The sequence below is a fragment of the Notechis scutatus genome, chromosome 1, assembly GCF_049901735.1.
Source record: "Notechis scutatus isolate UNSWTSFEM ecotype Mainland chromosome 1, rNotScu1.2, whole genome shotgun sequence".
Lineage (NCBI taxonomy): Eukaryota > Metazoa > Chordata > Lepidosauria > Squamata > Elapidae > Notechis > Notechis scutatus.
Genome location: NC_142009.1, coordinates 225840552 through 225859840, shown reverse-complemented (window position 1 = coordinate 225859840; position 19289 = coordinate 225840552). Strand labels below are relative to the sequence as shown.

General features: G+C 43.2%; 1 protein-coding gene across 5 annotated transcripts in view; it reads right to left on the bottom strand.

Moving 5' to 3' along the window:
* The window catches only part of SPEG (striated muscle enriched protein kinase), a 138936-nt gene that overhangs the window by 64377 nt on the left and 55270 nt on the right, over positions 1-19289 (bottom strand). Inside the window, exons 1-6 of one of the 5 annotated variants that reach the window (XM_087950552.1) lie at positions 17538-17797; positions 14695-14734; positions 12905-12934; positions 8606-8695; positions 4881-5223; positions 187-1544 (exon numbers count right to left, since the gene is read on the bottom strand). In XM_087950552.1, coding sequence (XP_087806678.1) covers positions 187-1544; positions 4881-5223; positions 8606-8695; positions 12905-12934; positions 14695-14734; positions 17538-17570 — 1894 coding nt within the window. In that variant the 5' untranslated portion in view covers positions 17571-17797. Of the gene's footprint in view, positions 1-186; positions 1545-4880; positions 5228-8605; positions 8696-12904; positions 13134-14694; positions 14735-17537; positions 17798-19289 lie in introns of those variants that run through there. The other 4 variants (XM_087950548.1, XM_026665563.2, XM_087950517.1 and 1 more) reach the window with 4 other exon arrangements.

Genomic DNA, 19289 nt, shown 5'->3' with positions numbered 1-19289 from the left:
GGAAGAGATGAGCACAAGTGTGACCTCAGCATTTACTAATTCTTTTCACAAGTGCATCCTAGGAACCTAGGATGCGATGACACCAAGGGCCTCTTCATGTTGTGTGGGAAGATAAGGAAAGCATTTCTGCCTGGCTTTGTCAGTTTCTTTCCCAATAGATCCACAAAACGTACTCTCATGCCCTACCTGGTTCTGGTGACATTTGTCGGGACCGTCGGCCTTTGCCTCTGCTTCGTGCACTCTTCCCTTCTGGAGGTTGCAATGTATTGTCCTTTTTTTCTAACACTTTCCCAATCTTTCTGTCGAATTCTCTACTTGTACCATGGATCCCTGGCTTGCTTCTATCTGGGCCAGTTTCTGTCTTGGTCCAGGATAGAGAATGTCCATCCTGTCCCAATTCCCATTTCCGGCCATGTGAGGCTTCATTTAGACCCTTTGATTCATAGCTGACTTTTGCTGCATTCAGAGGGCCTTTATCCATGCCATCCTGGCTATTTAAAGCTGACACCTGCAGCAAGTTTTTCTGCCCCCCTGGAACAGCATGGGAGAGCGGACATTGCTCCACCTTGTGCCGCAGATCTTGACCATTCAGTTCGGGTTCCTTTTGACCTCTGTTCCGTTCTCCCATCTCCTCAGTCATGGCTGCATTCCTTGACAGAAACTTTTGGGGTTTTTTGGGTTCATCCCTGGGTCCCACTAATCCCACACTGGACAGAACCAGTTGCTGTACACCATGTGCATTTTCTGTAGCTGAGAAAACTTTCATCGGTTTAAGTTTCCGTGGTGGTGGAACCTTGGGGACAGATGACTCAATTGCAGTGGGTGACTTGAACAATTCTTGGGATCGCCGCAGCTGCTGTTGAGACACAGTGCGTTTGATGCGCCCCAATTCTTCAGTGAACCTTTGTTCCAGGTCATGCACATGACTGGAGAAGCGGCCACGCTCATCCAAAGAGGCTGCTTTCTGATGGAAGATATGACGCCGAGAAAATACATCTCCAAATTCTGAACGAATATCCTCTTGAAGGTCTTCATGAGAGCCAGCTGAGAGGAAGGGACTGGCATCATCAAAACCAGCCTGGTCAAAAGAACGTGACTTGCGTAAGGGTTGCCATGTGTGGCCTACAAAAGGATTATCATTCTGCTCCAGGCTTTTCCTCCGCTCTTCAAAAAATTTGAGCTTGTCAACAATTTTGGAGCCTGATCTTGGCAGTTTGGGGGATGGGCGAAGGATGGACACACGGCTGGAAGCCTCACTCAGTGGTGTCTGGGGCCGTGACTCTCCTGTGCCAACCTGAGAGTAGCCAGATGATTTAGGGTGCTTCAACTTCTCATCAAATTCCTCAGATGCCGTGTCTTGGAACTCATTGGGCATCAAGAGTTTTCTGCGAGGAACCACAGGTGGTGTGGTACCATGGCTGGTTTCAGGTGGCTGGACTGGACATTGCCCTGCTCGGGGGGTTACTGGGCGTTGGAGAATATCTGTGCTGGTTTTGCTGTTGCTGTTGGCATCATCCCTTCGATATCCACCATGGGGGAGGCTGCTGTGGTTGGAAAGTAAGATAAGATAACGTTTGCTAAGGGAGGAGATCCTGCAGAAATCAAGGGAAGTGAGCAAAAAGAATTAGATACTTATAGGAACAATGAACTGTGATCGTGAGGATCAGGGCTTGCAATGACATCTGAGTTCAAATTACCGAGGTGGAAGAGAAAAAGGGCAAGGAAATTGTCATTTCGTTGAGAAGAAAAACAGCTGTGACTATATCTTACCTGAACACATTAGCCTAAACTGAAATCTTAGTTCTATGAGAGTTTGTTTTTCCGCAGCTTTGAAGTCATTAAAATATTAAAATTTTGCAGTGCTTCAGATTCAATTATGTATGTAAAGCTGATTTGGTGCACAGGAAGAAGTGAATTCAGCACTTGTCTGCAACTCTTTAAAAGAACTCTCTTTTCCTGACTTTTGTGATTCCAGAAAAAGATGCAGTAGATTTAATAAACTGCAGGCCTGTACCTATACCCACATCTTTTTGGAAATGACTAACTAATACCGCACAGCCCTAATAAGTATGTACAAAAAGGGACACACTTATCTGACTTCTTCTATATCATGTAGTTTAGCCAGCTATGTAAGTCTCCAAGGTCTATTCCTTCCACATCTAACATCCTGTAATTTGTATTAAATATTGATAGGCTATGCTTCCTAACCAAGTTTTTGTTCCCATTGAACAATATCGTTCTATGATTAATCCAGGGAGAATCCATCTCTCAATCTTATTTGGTAAATGTGATGCATCCAGTTAGTATCCAAGCTTGAAGCAATATCTGTAAATCAGTTCAGTGGTGATATATCAAATTATTGGGGGTAAGGCTGGGTTGAGTTTTCTGGAAAGGGGAAATCCCTTGCATGGCCAGAAAGTCAACAGAAGGGAGGACAATACATAGCTGCATCCTTTTCAAACATGGTTTTTCTCACAAGACACAATTAATTCAGTGGTACGTACAAACAGACATTCATTCCAATATCATCTTAAGCTGTTCCAAGAAATTCAGATATGCACACAAACAAGGACAATGGTTCATGTGTATATAATATCACAGCCTTTCCTTCATTTTGTTATAGCCAGCAGGTACTGTTGATGATAAGCATGAGGAAAATATGGGAAAAGCAACCTTAGGAAGGAAGAAGTGGTAAATAAAGGAATCTTTAAGCAACACCTGTTCTTCTAGATATATAACTTAGTTCTTAGTTCTACTCACAATTAGACTCCAACTGTATTTTTACTGCTTTTTCAATTCATCAGCTTTACTATCATTTTCAGAACCTACCAAATCTTATTTTTCATTTGTAAGAAAAAGAGCTGGCCACTTAGTTTCTTATTATAACAGAGCAATGAAAAATAAAATCTGTGGGCTGCGTATGCTAATAGCTCAGAAGTTAAAGAGAATGTTGAGAAATTTGGCCATGATAGCTCCATCTTAACAAACTCTTGATTTTGCTTCCTTACCTTGCTACCTTGTCACTGAGGTCATCTGGAGCTTTATTTGTGCCCTGGGGTCACCGATAAACCTCCAAGTGGCCTCAACAACTCTCAGAAAGAATGCTAATGACCAGATGACTGCAAGGAATATAAATCCTTTCATTCTCCTCCATTCAGTCAGAACTAAAGAAGCTTCTTGGATGAGAAGTGAAACAGTTTCCAGGAAAAACCAAGAAAGTCCAGTTGCCTTTTGAAAAAGTGTTTTTGTGCAATGTATATAGGAGGCTGGCCTGCTGTGATAGTCATAATTTGGGGAGCAAAAGTCATCCTAAATAGGAATTCCACGGGTAGGGAATGCCAACTCTTCTCCTACTGGTAGTTCTGTAAAATTCCATTTACTTCTTTCAAAGAAATGTTTCTTTATGCTTGATTTAAATATTCCATCCTTCCACACAGGGAGAATAATCCATGTAAGCTGCGAACACATTATGTGGCTCATTTGATGCCAGCTGCCAAGCATAGGCAATTTGCTGCAAACTATCAAAAATCCAGGAAGCTAGTCACCCTTAGCCTTCTCCTGGTACTTCAGGAATATTTGTTTTTGTCCATTTTTCTGTTTGTAGGGAAGAGTAGTTACATGCTCAAAGCCAGAAAAGCTCATATCTCTCCACAATGCAATGAGAAAAATGTCCCTGTGTATTTTTCTTACAAAGTTCTCTGTCTTTCCTTTCCCATCTCAATCCAAAAAGTGTCATCTCTGTTGAAGTGTGGCTTTGCCAGAAGGAAACATGGACTTATAATACTTTTTATATGCCCAAAATCAGCTGGATTGTGGAGTGTAAGGCTTATGAATTCTATAAAATGATTTGATTGCTTTCTCTGATCTGGTATACATTTTCTAAAGATATTGCCAAGTTGAACACCTGAAAATAACAGGTGGCTAATGGTAGCAGATCTGTAGTTAAACACCCTTTGAGAGAGAATTCACTTATTTCTTTTTCTTGCATTATCCTATCTAAATTAACTTACAATCAACTCAATTTAAACATACATTCCACTGAAATGTGGGGTATTTAAATTTAAATTTCATATAAAATACATGTAACTTATGTGCCCTTAATATAGCCTAAGATACAAATTTATATTGCCTGCTTGTTCATGTGCAAAGATACCCAGGCATTTGTAGATTGAAATGACTCACCTAGTCATGGCGATGTTTTTGTAAAAGGGGAAGGGAAGGGGGAGAAGGGGGAAGAGGGGGAGGGAGGGAGGGGGGGGGGGGGGGGGGGGGGGGGGGGGGGGGGGGGGGGGGGGGGGGGGGGGGGGGGGGGGGGGGGGGGGGGGGGGGGGGGGGGGGGGGGGGGGGGGGGGGGGGGGGGGGGGGGGGGGGGGGGGGGGGGGGGGGGGGGGGGGGGTATATTCTTTGGAATTTTTTTTCTTTTTAGTCTGGAATGTGAGGTTCAATGATAATAATGCAGGAACTAAACTACAAAAGCAAAGGAAGAGAGCCAGGATGGAACTGATAGGGGAGATGACAGGCTTGGGTGGTTAGGAATGGTAATACCTACCTCTGTAATGTGTGTGTGTGTGTTTCTCACAACCACAATCTTTAAGAGTGATAGCAGGACTGTAAGGGTAAAGAAAGAGACTGCAACAAAGGAGGCAGTAGCAGAATAAATGACATCGGAGTATAGGAGGCTTCAATGGGTTCAGCGTGCAGTCAGGGCTGTGAAAGGAAGGTGCTATAGAAGTGGGGGTGGGTGGGATTGGGGTTAAGGTGAAGGGGCTCAGGAGGGATCTAGTGGTGCATAATTGGGGACTATGACTGGGGATTAGGGAAAATGATGGTCCCAGCACAATGGCCCCTGCACCCCACTCCACGGCCCCGTGGCTACTTACACGTGCAGGGAGAGGGCACGGCCCCGGTACAGGCTGAAGGCACTGCCGTAGGGGTCGCTCCCCAGAGACAGGCTGTCCTCGGTCCCCGGGGCCACACCAATCAGCTCCGCCCGTGATGCCCGTACCAGCGGCTCCACCCCCAGGTGCCGGGCCTCGGCAGGTGCTTGCCTTGGAATGCTGGGGTGTAGATAAGGTCCTCTCGCTGGTGGCCCAGCCTCTGGATCCTTTTCCAATACTGTGGTCTGGCTCTCTGACCAGCTGGCCTGCTCATCTGGATGGGAAAGACCGGGCGCCGAGGTTGGCGTTGTCTTCATGGAGGCATCCACCAGCGTGTCCGACTCCCCTGCCGGAAAGACAATCAAGACCTGATCAAAGGGGCTGGGAACTGCCTTTCCTCTGAGGAACAATGCAGCTTTGGGCTAAAATTGGGAAGCCCCCGGCAGTAAAATAAGTATTGTTTTAATGACTGAGAAACACTGATCTCAAAACAGAGGTGAGAGGAGCATGAAAGTATCTCAGGAAACAAAGTGCTGAGAACAACAGAGTAATAGCAGCACGGAAGGTTGGCTAGAGATCAGGAGGGAGGAAGCTCACCCAGAGCATTCAAGACATTCCAAACACCTCTACATTTCTCCTCCCACCCCCACATTAATAGGTGTCAAGCCAAATTCCCCAACTTTTCCAGCTTTGCCGACTGGAACAGGGGGAGAGAAGATGACCCCATGCAAGCAGTCGGCATAGGCGCCTGCCGCTAGTGCAAATGGAGTGCGTGTGCATTTGTTGGTTGGCTCCTCACGCAAGTGGGGGATGCATGCATGTACACATGTTTGCTCACCACTTCTGCAGCTCGCTTCCGAATGGCTCAAGCCCCAGGCTGGGGGCTGGGGACCCCTGGTGTAAAGCATTTATTGATATTTATGCTTTACGTATATTGTATTGGCTGGGGAAATTATTTGTATATCAGTGCAGCTAATGATGATCTAAGCTGTTCCTTCATGGATTGGCTGTGAAATAAGGACAACATTGTGGGAATAAAGGGGAGATGTGGTATTGGGAGGGCACACTTGTGTTGTGAACCCACTACTAGTTCACCTACTGAGAGTACCTTTCCAATATTATCTATTTTGGATAAGCACAGAGTTGAATTCAGCAGGGAGGAATATTCAGTCCCCATATAAATTACACACCACTAGGCACTGCAGCTAATGATTTCTATTTTGCTCAATACCCATGCTTTTAAATGACACAGAGATGATGAAAAGAACAGCTGGCCTCTCTTACAACTGATTAGGGCTCAGTAAAAAGAATATTGAGAAAGCACAGAAAGTACCATCTTCAAAATATTTCAGGGGGACTGATCCAAAAAGAGGGAAGGATGGGATTTATCGATTAATTCGTTTAGGAAATTCCATTATCATGGAGTTGCTACTGAGAACGTTTGCTTTAATTTGATCTTTGAGTGCATAACCAAAGGCATTTAAGACTTTAAAGAAATGAATCTATCATGCTGCATTAAAAAGCAGCAGGAAATGTGCTTGCCAAAAGATATCCTTAGCAAGTCATTTCTGGATGACATCCTATAGAAATATGTGCTCTGGTTTCCAAATCTCAGAGCAAAGCCCTTGTGCGATTTTATTTGTTAATGCTATCAGTGAGGGAACTCACTGTCTCTCTCACTTTCTCTCTTTTTCTTTCTCTCCATGACCAGCAAAACAAGAATTAAGGCTCCATTTCTTGGCTGTACTGACTTATTATGATAATTTGTTCATCTGCTGTATATATTTATTTTTCTACTGTTTTGAAGTGTTTTCATTGTTTTAAAATTGTTCACCACCCGGAATTCCTGAGTTGAGCTTGGCAACAATAGAAAAATAATTGAATAATTAGCACAGCAAAATAATAACAGCAGAAAGAGTCCCTGAAAATGTTTTGGGGATGCACATTTTTGAATTTCTGAGTATAGATAAGAACATAGATAAGGGTAAAGAGGACTATTTCTACAATAGAATATTTATTCGTCTAGACCATGATTTCTCCTCCATTGGCAATAGCTTTCCAGAATCTCAGGTAGAAATTCTCTTCCTTTCTTTGGTATTTAATCCTTTTGAATTAAAATGTTAGGAAGTGAAAGGGGAATCTTTTCCATGCAATAACACATTCAGTTACTGGCTGTGGTCCTTCTCATTGATGAAAGTCACAACAGTTGCTCATTTGCATTGTTTACTTGTGCGTTATACTGTATATCACCTCTCTTTATCAGAACAGTTTGATGCCTGATGCTTGATTTTCCAGTTTTTGAAAACCGCAAAGTCTGTAGGGACAGTACTGTTACTTTCCTTAAAATAATGAATAGCTCATTCACTCAATTGTATGGATATACAGTATCTAGGAAAACACTGAATTGGCAGCTAAATTTAATAACTGACTTGGTGGTCTCACCCCTTGATAATAAACCAGATTCTATCTATGTAACCATGTCCCTTAAAATGGCATGCTGGAGCAGGTCAGAAATGTGTATGATCTAAAGATAATATTCTCCAATAGATTACAATCCAAATTTTCTCAAAACCCACAAGCAGATCGTGTTCATTTTATTTCCCATGAACTTACATAATTCCTTTTTTCATAATTAAAAACTCCCTATATCAATATTACTTCCTTCTATCAATCCTAAAATCTCCATTGGATGATTCTGGGTTTTTCCATATTATAAAAATGAGGGGAAAAAATTATCAAATTGCATTTCAAAAAGTTCTTCACCTTTCAAACCATCAAAGAGACTGCCTTAATTAATTCACAAAAAAGGGGAGTGGGAAATTTATCTTCGTTTTCAGCATTCTGTACTTATCCCAGATTAGCATTAAAGATACTTTTCTGAAAGTGATATTGTTCCTGCTTCCTTGATCTTGCTCAACTCTGTGAGGTTTGACAATTGGCTTAATTCAAAATTGAAGTCTGATTAAAAGCAAATTCCTCACTGGGATGTGTAATTATCTTTCTAATGCTCTTTCTCCTTGTCATTCTGGAGAGGATGTTTCAGATGTATATGAAATAAGGGTATTCTGCAGGTAATGCAAATAAGCTATGATCTTTCCCTTTGATTTCTGAAGGAAATCCATAAATGTTGTTATAAAATCACTTTATGTATTAAACTTCTGTGTTGGTCAGTTTGCCTTGGCTCTGAGAGAAGATGCTGCCAAGCCAGTGGTCTCACAGGGAAGCAGTAACTCTCATTGGTGACCAGCAAGAGGCTGAACAGAGGCCCATGATCAAAGAAACTTGGATACTATAGATAAAAGTAGGCCAGAATAAAATGGTTTTCATATCCTTTTTGCCTGTGGTGGACAAGTCAAATAAGTATGGTTTCTCTGTATAGACACTGTGTAGCCTGTAATTTATATTTAAGGTTCCATCTCCCTGGAGTTCAAGAAAATGATTCTAGACAAGAAATGGAAATTTGGGTGGAGACCATAGATTCCTAGAGCTGCATACAGAACTGTAAACTTCATTTTTTTGTAAGCAACAAAAATAAGCGTCAGTGTCTCACTTCATTTTCACATCAAAACTGTGGTGCAGTTCATAAGGGAACAATAACAGGAAAGTTGCAGGCTGGAATTGTCGTGGCATTGTGTGGCAGGCAGCCTGGGACATCAGCACAAATTTCTTCAAGTGGCTCAGATATACTGTTAGTTCTGCTCACAACTCCCTGCCTGTCTTCCGCTCACCTGTAGGGGAGCTGTAGGTTGTCTCATCCTGGAGATGGCTGCGTTGGGTCACCTGTGTACTGCTGGCATCATCTTCTCCCGGCTCCGAGTCTAAGCAAGAGAAAGTACAAGGTGAATAGAGGACCCTGCTAGAGAAGTTGGTGCATGTCTTTATCCCGTGTGCTTAATCAGATTGATCAGAACTAGATAAAACTGCTATAAAGAGAGTCCACGTGATTCAGATGTCCTTGATAAGATTTTGAAAGTCCAGCTTTTAGCACTTTGAAAAATGAGAGGAAAAGACAAATTTCTAACTCTACATATAATATATAGGACAAACATTCATTTGAAAGATCCAAGCATCTGCTGGCAAATCACAATTCTTAGATTTCATAACACTTTTTTGCTTCATTTAAATAATTGATTTAGGATTTGAATGGTAACAGTCTTCAGGAAGCCAGCTTTTGATTAGGGTGGCATACAGAACTTTTAATATAAATTAGATAGACATACATATTCATATACACATGATACCCCCACATGAACATATAACATATAACATAAACAAGCATGGAATAAAAGACAAAAATTCTTTCTTGTTTAGATGGGAAAACTGCATCATATATATCATTTTCAGAAAGCATATGATATTTAAGATGTGTAAAAGTCTGTATTAAATAAGCAAGCATGAATACCTGAAGATACAGAAATAGATATAAAGACAGATAGATGGAGATCATTGCAAAGTGATTCCCTCCCCCTTACAGTGTACTGCCAATGATAAAAGATCTTTTGGTGGCAAGTTTCCTTCTTAGTTGTTCTAGGATTAATGTGAAATTATCCCATAATTTCTCATCTTAATTCTGCTCAGAAGTTCTGATATCAATTCACAAGCAAGCTCAACTAAAACTGTTTTGGGATCTAGTGGGCATAGCTGAAATGTTGGCAGCAAAGATGTCTGCTTTTATAAAAGAATGTCTAGGTAAATATTGGGAAGCTGACAGAAATGTCAAAACGTATGGCGTATGTTCAATTAAGAATTAGCAGTCCACATTAATTGAATTAAATTGTCTCCTTTATTGATTTTATGTAGGGCAGACACATTTTCAAGACCAATTATACATAATCATTTTTCATTATTATAAATGAACTTTCATATTATTTATTTTGAGCGTCTTTTCTATTTTCTCCGAGAGTTTTAATGAAGCGTTGAGTAGCAACAGAAAGTTGTTCTGGGAAACAAACCCACCCACCCCATTTAAAATTCTGCCAGATAGCTTAACATTCAGGATCTGGTTTGGAAAGTTCAAAACTGTCTCCAGAAAAGTTTGGGGGTTTTTTTAGAAAGGAAAAAAATGGCATCATTTCCCATTTGTAAAGGTTCCATGTCTGCTTCCCTCGTCAGATGATCTATCTTAATGAGGGAAAGATAGAATAGGTGCAATACTTTTGGAATGGTAGTGGCAGGATCTTTTCATCTCAATGAACCCTTCCAGGGGTTGACTCTGCTCTTTTCACTGTGGCATTCCCACTTTTATTTTAAATGTGCCCATTTTGAAACATGTTGATGAACAACCAGCTGGCATTCTCCATAAACAGGGAAATGGGTTTAGAGCACGAATGGTGGACTTACTCTCAACAACTTGCCCCTCTACCAGGAGCTTTGCATCTCAGATTGACTAGGGAGCAAAACTAGAAAATTAAACTGCAAAGGGTGCAGGGGTCCTCTCTCCTTGGCAAGTATCCTCAGAAGACAGTGTGTGATGTGCATCTCCTGCAGAACTCCAAAACAGTGTATGCAAGGGTGAGATTCTGCCGGTTCGGACCTGTTTGGGCAAACCCCTTGTTCTGATTATCAGCTGGCTCCGAACCAGTTCGCTGTGATGAGCACGTGGGCCCGCCCGCCAGCCCCTGCTCTTTCCTGTCCTTTATTGCCTTGGCTTAGAGCACAGCTGATTTGCGTGGCAGAGTGGTTTGCCATGCCTCAGCTCTTTTCTTCACGGAGGCTGCAGTTGAAGGTAAGCATGGGCTTTTTAAAAATGTAGAGCGTGCGACCACCGAACCAGTTGTTATACCGGTGGAATCCCACCCCTGAGAGTAGGCACACTTCACAAAAATTCAAAACCCCAAAAACAGGTTAAAGCAACAGGAAGGAAGTTTTTAGAAAAAAAAAAAATCTCTAGCAAGAGAAGGCTTAGTCATTCCCTTTCTTCCTGCGTCTGTTCAGATCCAAATCATTACCTTTTCAAGGTTTTTCACAAGGTCAGAGCTACTGTGGTCCAGATTAGATATTGTGTAACATCTCACTTCTGGAATGAACTGATTCAGAGGACCAGTGGATGATTTAAAAGGCAGCTTTCCCTTCTATTTTTCAGTTCAGGTCCACACCAAAGTGCTCACCTCCATATCAGAGGATCCAGAAAAACAAGGGCCATACACTTTTTCCATACAATGATTTTGGGGTTTCTTTTGTTTCGGGGGTAGAAAAATAAGGAGCAGGAATTGGATGAAGTTCTCTCCTACCAATTTTCCTCCAATTCATTGAATCTTTTGTGATTTTTTTTTTTTTCAATTGCATAAAAAAAGTCAGAGGAAAATGGCCCGGAACATACAGCTTGCTCTTTAGACAAGTAGCAATTTCAGAAAACATAAGGCCATAAGAAACCCTGATAGGTCTGGTCAACAATCAGTCTAGCCCAGCATGCTGTGTCACATTCTGCAGTCCACCAAATGAACACGGGAAGCTCACAAAGAAGCAGAGGAAGGGAGGAGCTGTCCTCCACTGTTCTTGATGATATGACACGATTAGCAAGGTGAAAGAGTGTATTTGTCATTTTATTTTCCATTTCCGTAAGAATTTCAGACATGGAATTTGCCGTGTTTTTTTTCCAGAAGCTACGGGCCACATTTTCACTGACCTGATTCTGGGATCCCTTTCTTGATCAGTGCATGTTGGTTATATTAATGTATGTGTACGTGGAAAATAATTTGGGAGGTGGGGTAACACAATTTTGTTTGTACTTGCTTGGACTAAACTGCATCTGCTGCTTTGGATAGCTACTAACCCAGTTAGAGATATATTTTTGGAGTCTCGGAATCCCCCCTGACTTTATATGAACTGTTTTATGTGAACTGTTTTATATGAAGAGCAAATCTGGCCTCTTCGCAGCTCACTCTTGATTCCTAATTTGTTTCTACCCAAACTAAAAAGTAAGGATCCCAACTCCAGATGAATTCCATATTTTTCCACCTTGAAAATTATCTACTTAATGCTATTCAGTGCTTTCTGTTCTCTAGTCAGTAACCAGTACATAAAAACTCCTGTTCCCCTCTTCTGAATTTGTTCAGAAGCCTTTATAAGGGGCTTTGTCAAAGCTGAACAATATACCTATTATATAATGCCATTCTTGTTGATTTCATCCTCCTCTCCATTTCAAAAAAAATCTAGAAGGTTATTAGGGAGATTCAGTTCATTCTTTAAAGGCATTTCCTTTCCAAGTTGGGTAAGAAAAGACCACTGCAGATTTCCAGAGAAGAGCCAGAAGAATTGTTAAAATATTGGACTCCAAAGTTGAAAAACATACGCAGCTGAGTAAACAGCAGTGTCCTGATATCCCCCCTTTTTTACACAATACTTTTGTATTGTACAAAAATACAATACTTTTTTTTCTGGCAATTGCAGCCTTCCTCTGTGTCTTTACTGAGCAATGAGGACTCACAATGGGAAGGTTTAAATGATAACTGATAGGCAAGATGTCATCTGATTCCTCAGAAGCCACAGAAGTAAACAGTAGTCAGATCAAGAGTTGAGCATTTATGATACATATAACAAAGAACTGGAAGAAAAAACATATGTCAAGTTGTTCCTTCAACCATTTCCATTCAAAACCTGATTTCTGTTGATAAAAGAAGGTTAAAAAGAATGCCACATACTTTGGCCTCACTGGCTGCAATTACACAAGCTGCTTACCCATAGTTTATACAACCAAGCATTCACGCAGAACCATAAACTATCTATATGAGCTGGATCTTCATAATGCACTAAATAAAAATGTAGTTGCATAATTTGCGATTAAGAGTATCGTGCAAACATAGCATTCATTCATCTCTGTTGCTGACAGAATCGTCAACCTTAACTAATGAAAAAATTTAATGAGGAATTGGTGCCAAAAAAAGATTAGCTGCATGTTTACATACACAGTGTATTACCCATAGCTTCTTCAACATAAGAATCTTCCTCTCCACACATGCCAAAGAATGCATTCAAAACATAATGAAATACTATAAAATGGCAAATTAGGAAAACAGCATGGTTCCTACCGTAACTTTGCTTTCTGCAGGAGCGGAAAACTTCGCTTCCATAGGGGCAGCAAGAAAGAGAGACACACGTCAATGAAGTGTGATTGCCAAACCAGCCCAGGATTAGAATATCCCAAAATATTATGGAATGCAACATAATATGTTGTGTAAACCTCAAAGAAACCTATAATGCTATATATGCAGGGAACATTATTAGACCAGCAATGCATATAAATATAATAATATAATATTACTGAGAGTATTTACACCAAGACAAATTCCTTGTGTGTCCAATCACATTTGGCCAATGAAGAATTCTATTCTATTCTATTCTATTCTATTCTATTCTATTCTATTCTATTCTATTCTATTCTATTCTATTCTATTCTATTCTATTCTAATAAGAGAAGGCTCAGATGCAATGTGTAAAACCCCAGACAGGTATTCATATAAGAGTACATGTCTGAAAAATAGAATCTAACAGTTATGCTAATTTCAGAGGAAGCAAAACAAAGAAGCTGATGGTCGAAAAAACATGGGCTGAAAGAAGGGGAAGTTTGAAAGACATGTCCCTAAGAATTTAATGAGTGCTTTAGAGAGCCTATTCAAATATACCTATACAAATTGCATATCATTCCCTCCCTCGCACCCTTTCCACCTCTCTCACAGACTACACCTTCCCTTCTCAAGAAAGTGCCATTCAAATAAAGTAAATAGCACTCTCGAAGAGGTGCTGGCCTCCACATTACTTGACTAATGGAATATTTTATGTGCCGACTCAGAAATAAGTTTCACTGATTCGGTGAGACTCTTAGTGAATGGGGATAGGATCACAGCCTAAACTTATTAGGTCAAGCCAGATTTCTCCTGTAGCATTTCATTTTCACGACTGGCTAAGCAAACGCTATGATGAAATTCATAGGGAGAGCACGAAGGTGAGAAGCAGCCTCTGTATTTGATCCCCAACAACTAATAATGTAAATTGCACTGATTCTGATGGCGTGGGTGGGTTCTATTTTTAGCTATTATAGCTAATAACCAGAACTCTCTCTTTGAAACTAACCTAGAAGTGGGAAATCTTTGGCCCTCCAGACAAATTCTAGGGAATAGTGATGTACCTACAGGATTTCACATGCCCAGTTCATAAGGGGACACAACACACACATACAATCCAATTTCTATTGTATAGAAATACCTTTATTGAGACTCAGATTCCGGGCTTGTTCCTATTTTATTACATTTGGAGTGGTCCTATTAGACCAATGTTTTCCTAATTGTGATCCGTGAAGCCCTTGGGTCCTGCTGAAGCTGAACAGATGTTCCTGTTCGCCCCAGATACATTTGCTTCCCGAAGCATCATTTTATCATGCCACAAACTAACACATAGTTTAACATGGGTTTACTGAATTAAATTCAATTAATTAGCCCATGGATTAACCAATGGATTTGTGCACACATCCTGAACTACAAAGCAATTACCCCATAGACTGCTTGGACAGAGGTGAAAATGGGGTTTGACTTCTTTTTGCAAACACAACCATTGAAGGTTGCTAAGGGAAGATATTTTACAGCCTTCAAACCCATCTAGGCTCTTCCCAGTCAATCTCTTCCATTAAGAAAGATAGGTGTTAAGAAGAAGAGAGGCCCTGTGCTTTTAATGGTGGTGCGGTAAGTACAAGTGACACAGTGCATTGTGTCCGCACAGTCATGTAAAGGTGCAAAACTGCACCTTCTTTTGCATCTGGCCCCTGCCCCCCCTTTTTCCGCATCCACCCCCAAAGGGACTGAAGGGCAGAAGTAATACAACGCACCATGCGTGAAGCGTCCAAAACGCCGTGAGTGACCGCCTTTCTGCAAAGGAAAAAGAAGAAACAGGTGGCATTACCTCAGGATGGGCAGACTGAGCTGAAGAGACACATAAGGTGACACAGGAAGGCTCACCCAAAAAAATAGCCTATTCCCAATGAGACCCAAATTCAAGCATAAGAGCAACCTCAGGAAAAGATCAACCAGAGCTTCTAAATCGCTTCCCTGCAAGGTCCCTTCCACATAACAGGTGGAGCCGCTCTCTAGGCCCTGGTTGAAGCCTTCTTAGGCCTCTTTTTGCTACCATCTTGATGTCCTCTGGCCAGCCTTGAGCAGCTGAGAGCTGACCTCCATTGTTGGAATTCCCAAGTTCTCATCATTCCAGTCTACTCAACCGAGTCATCCCAAATTCAGAAAGTGTGACCTCCCCACCCAAGTCCTTATCCTCAGAATCCTTTTATCTTTCTAGGCACCATCACAGACAGTCTGCACACACAACATCAGGCTTTGTCTGGTAAAAATCAAACCCCTCCCTCCGATCCGCCGGAAGTTCTCCAAAGGATCTCTCCTTGCAGGAAGCAAGAGTGCCAGGCTTCCGGTAGAAAAGAATTTCAGCCCTGGCCAGTAACTCCACGGGACTCCTCAAGGGAGAAACCATGGGTGCTTTCCATCAGGAAAAGGGAAGATTTTGTAGTTCAGGAATAGTGATGGAACAGCACATATGTGCTTGTAAACACATATTCATATGCACACACGTGGAGCAACTCAGGCACAAAGCCACCCACTCCCCAGCTTTCCTGCTGTTCCATCTTCCAGCAAATCTGCTCACTAACTTGATTTTCCCATGAGGCTAATGCTGAAGGGAAATACTCTGGGCAACGGTGAATAAAATAAAAGTGACAGTGTCAGTCAGTGAGACGTGAGAGGTAGGATACTGATGGCACAGAGAAAGGAACATCCACACAGACCACTTGCACCCATTACAGTGCCTAGTTTTCTCTCTGTTGCACTGGAGTCCATTGGATTTGAAATTGTAGGAGGAGAGCTGTGTCAGTCTATGGTGACAAGAAATCAGGAGTTCAGTAGTTTTCCAACTAACACATTTTATTAAAAGGCATAAGCTCACACACAAAAAAAGTGCAAGCAAGCTCCTGATTTATTGGATTAAAGAAAAATCTCCAATTTGTGAAAGTCCAACCCTAAGAATGAACTGCTGTCCAGGCAGATGCAATGTCTGATCGGCTTCATTTGGATTTGTATTCTGGTCAAGCCAGTGTGCCCCCACTGTGACTGGTGCTGGCTGGCAGCCCACCAGGAAGATATGTGCTTCGCCAGGAAGATATACGAACAGACAAGCTCTGGTGCTGATGGATAATTCCTCCATCAACAAATGAAAATGCAATCAACAGCCATTAAGAGGTATCTGGCAAGCATCCCCACATGGCAGGAGGCAATGTCTGGCTTCAAGATTACAAATGATACCGCTTGAAATTCAAACACTGGAACATTAGAAAACAAGGCATCATCTGGATAATAAAATTAAATCCATTACATGGGAAATAGTTGCCCCCAAATAAAGGTGACCACCTTCGTATTCCAGAGAGGCTGCTCAAATAAAGCAATACTAAGGCAATGAAATAAAGCAGGGAAAAATTGGCTTGATTGGGGCAACAAGAAAGGTGTCATCAACACCAAAGACAGAAGTGCTTGAGGTTGCCTTAAGGCAAAGGCAGAATTGGTGAGAATCTTCTACTAGCAGTGACCACATCTTGTTCTTTCTTTGGAAAGCGACAATGAACTCAAACTAACAGAGTTTCATCTTTTACCTAGCAGTGTGTATGTGTCAATCCCTTTTCTGCATGATGGTTTGGGGATGCCCCCAATCTCAGCATTTCTTGAGATTAGCAGCACCTCAGCCTCGCCTAGCTATAGAGTGCCTCTGTTCCCGGATCACCTTCCCAAAAACTCCAAGCACGTCAGGTAAAAAGATCTACCCATCTTAGGATGTCTAACGGCCAAACAAGACGCTTTGGGAGAGCTTGTAAGCCTAAGGCAAAAGGGTCACTCCCGGCGCCCTTGCTTCCCTAGCGCTCCTCTGGAAGAGGCGAGGCGCCTAAGATGGTAGAGCAGCCAAGGAGCTCGGAAAGGGAAGGATAACAATGAAGGCAAAGTGGGGGCTGGCGGGCGGTCAACTCCCGACAGCGCCTGTTCGATCCCCACCTCAGGAGCAACAGGGAGCGACCCCTCCTCCGCCCGGCTTGGAGGCCCCGAGTGACGTCCACGCCACGAGAAGCCGCGCTCCTGCCAGGTACTGACGCACGGGACCTGATGACGCAGGTGCTCAGCCACCGTAACCCCCCGGGCTTTGGGCTGGAGCGGGACGGCCTGCCTTGCCTCCTCCGCTTTGGGCATCTGAGGTGGAAGAGCCAGGTCCCCCCCCCTCTCACTCCATGGTTCCGGCTTCCTTCCACGCTTTCCAGACCCAGATCCCTCCGTTTGCCACCAAACCACACCCCGCCTTGCCCAGCAGTGGGGCCAGTGGCTCTTCTGACGGATGGGCAGAGTGCTACAGCCCCCTCCCAGGCACACACACACACACAAACACACACACAAACACACATGCACCATGTTGAGGCGAATCCCACCCACCAGAGCAGCAGCGGAGAGGCAAAACCAGCAAGGAAAGCGAAGAGCATCGCGCCTTGGTCCGGGGTGGCTCCACTTTGGATGCCTGTCTGGCTCGGGCCCCGGAGCTTCCCCCGGGACGGGCACCTCCTATGACCTCCCCCTTAATAGCCCCGGGGACCCCCGGCCGACTCTTCAGTGACCCGCCTCTGGGATTCCTTACCTGGAGACGTTTCTTCACCCAGATCTTCTTCATCTCCCCCAAACTCGCGCGCTCTGGGCGTCCCCCCCGCCCCACTCCCAGCCCCAAGATCAGTGCGGTGCGGCCACCACCGCACAGCAAGCGGGCCCGGAGCGAGCGGGCGGCTGGGGAAGAAGGAGCATCCTTCGCACGAGCGGCGGACCTGGGTTCGGTCCTTTGCCTCCCGCCGACCCGCTCGCGGAAGGACCAGCCAGCCCGGAGCCTCGCCCGCCGAGACAATGACAGCGCAGGCGAAGAGGTGGGGTGCCGAGAAGAAGGAGGGGCCGGAGGGAGGGCTTGGAAGGAGGAGCCGGGGTGGAGAGGTTAGAAGGGGTGATGGTTGCCTCTCCCTTCGCCGGCAAGGGAGCCTCTCCCTTCGGAACCATCCGCGGTCTTCTCCTCTTCTTGGAAGGCGAGAGTGGGAAGAAAGTGGTCTCGTGATACCTGCGCAAGGAAACAGCCGGAGATCCAGCGGGCAACAGCATCGAACTGACCTTGTCCTGCGCCTGCCTCTTCCAAAGCTCACCTGGGAAAGCTGGACTAACTACCAGAACCATCATAAAGGCATCTCCAGATCCGGAGGCAATATAGCCCTTCCCTGAATACTTTGGACGAAGGGGAGGGAAAGCTGATCAGGAGCATCTCACAGACGCCTTAACCATTGTTAGGAAACTGTGGTTCTCTGAAAGGATCTGGGGTGGAACTCGGTTCAGGCCTTGGGAAAGGCAAGGGAGAAGAGGGTAAGCTGTGGTTTGGTCCTGAGAAAATAAGAAGGATGAGAAAGAGACTTCAGTAGTGGGAGAAACAGGAGACGTTTTGGACTGAATCTCTTGTTCCTTTCCTGCCCACCAAAAAGTGTCTGTCCACAAACAACCTTGAAGACATTCTACACCTGTCTTATATTCATGGAATTGAGTTCTTGAATAATGCTAGTTTGTAGAACCTGCGCCTGCAAATTTATCTGCTATTGGGAAAAAACTTTTTGGCCCGAGATTTTATTGATAGTAGCAGGCAAAAAGAAAAAAAAAAAAGGAAAGGGAAAAAAAAACCTGGGCAGATTTTCAAAGTTCTGTTATTTTATCCAATTACAATAAAAAAACATTTGCATTAGAAAAAGCTGCCAACATAAATTTATAGTGTAGATATGCCAAGAGCATTGGGCTCAAATAGTAAAGTCATCCTAGCATTACAGTTGGGTGAAGAAGACTTTTGGAGTTATCAGCCTTCCCTTCTCTTCCATGGTGGGAAAAAAACGATTTATGGAAACCTTTTTTGGTACAAAAAAGTCTGCACTGCACACTCTTATAAGGTAGCTTGATTAGAGTGAACACCCCCAAAATACCTTTTACCCCCAAAGTAACTTTCAACTAGAAAGCAACAAGCTAAGCCAGCTGCCCACATATGGAAAACCCACTCAAGAAGGTATACGCCATGGCTCCTGCCTTCAGATTAAAACAGCATTATCATAACCAAATATAGTATAAATGAGATGCTGATGACAAATAAATGAAGGGAAAGACTAATATAAAACAGATCCAGCAAAGAATACATGAGTCAGGAATGTTATGTAAGTACAGAAAAAGAACCTATCTTTGTGGGAGAGAGAAACTGAGGAATAAATTTGTAGAGGACTTAAATAAATGCGCCTAACTTTGGATAGCAGCCTCTGATGCGCTCATACCAGCTTCCGAGACGGTAAAAGGAATTTATTATTTTACGAAGTACATAAAGTGT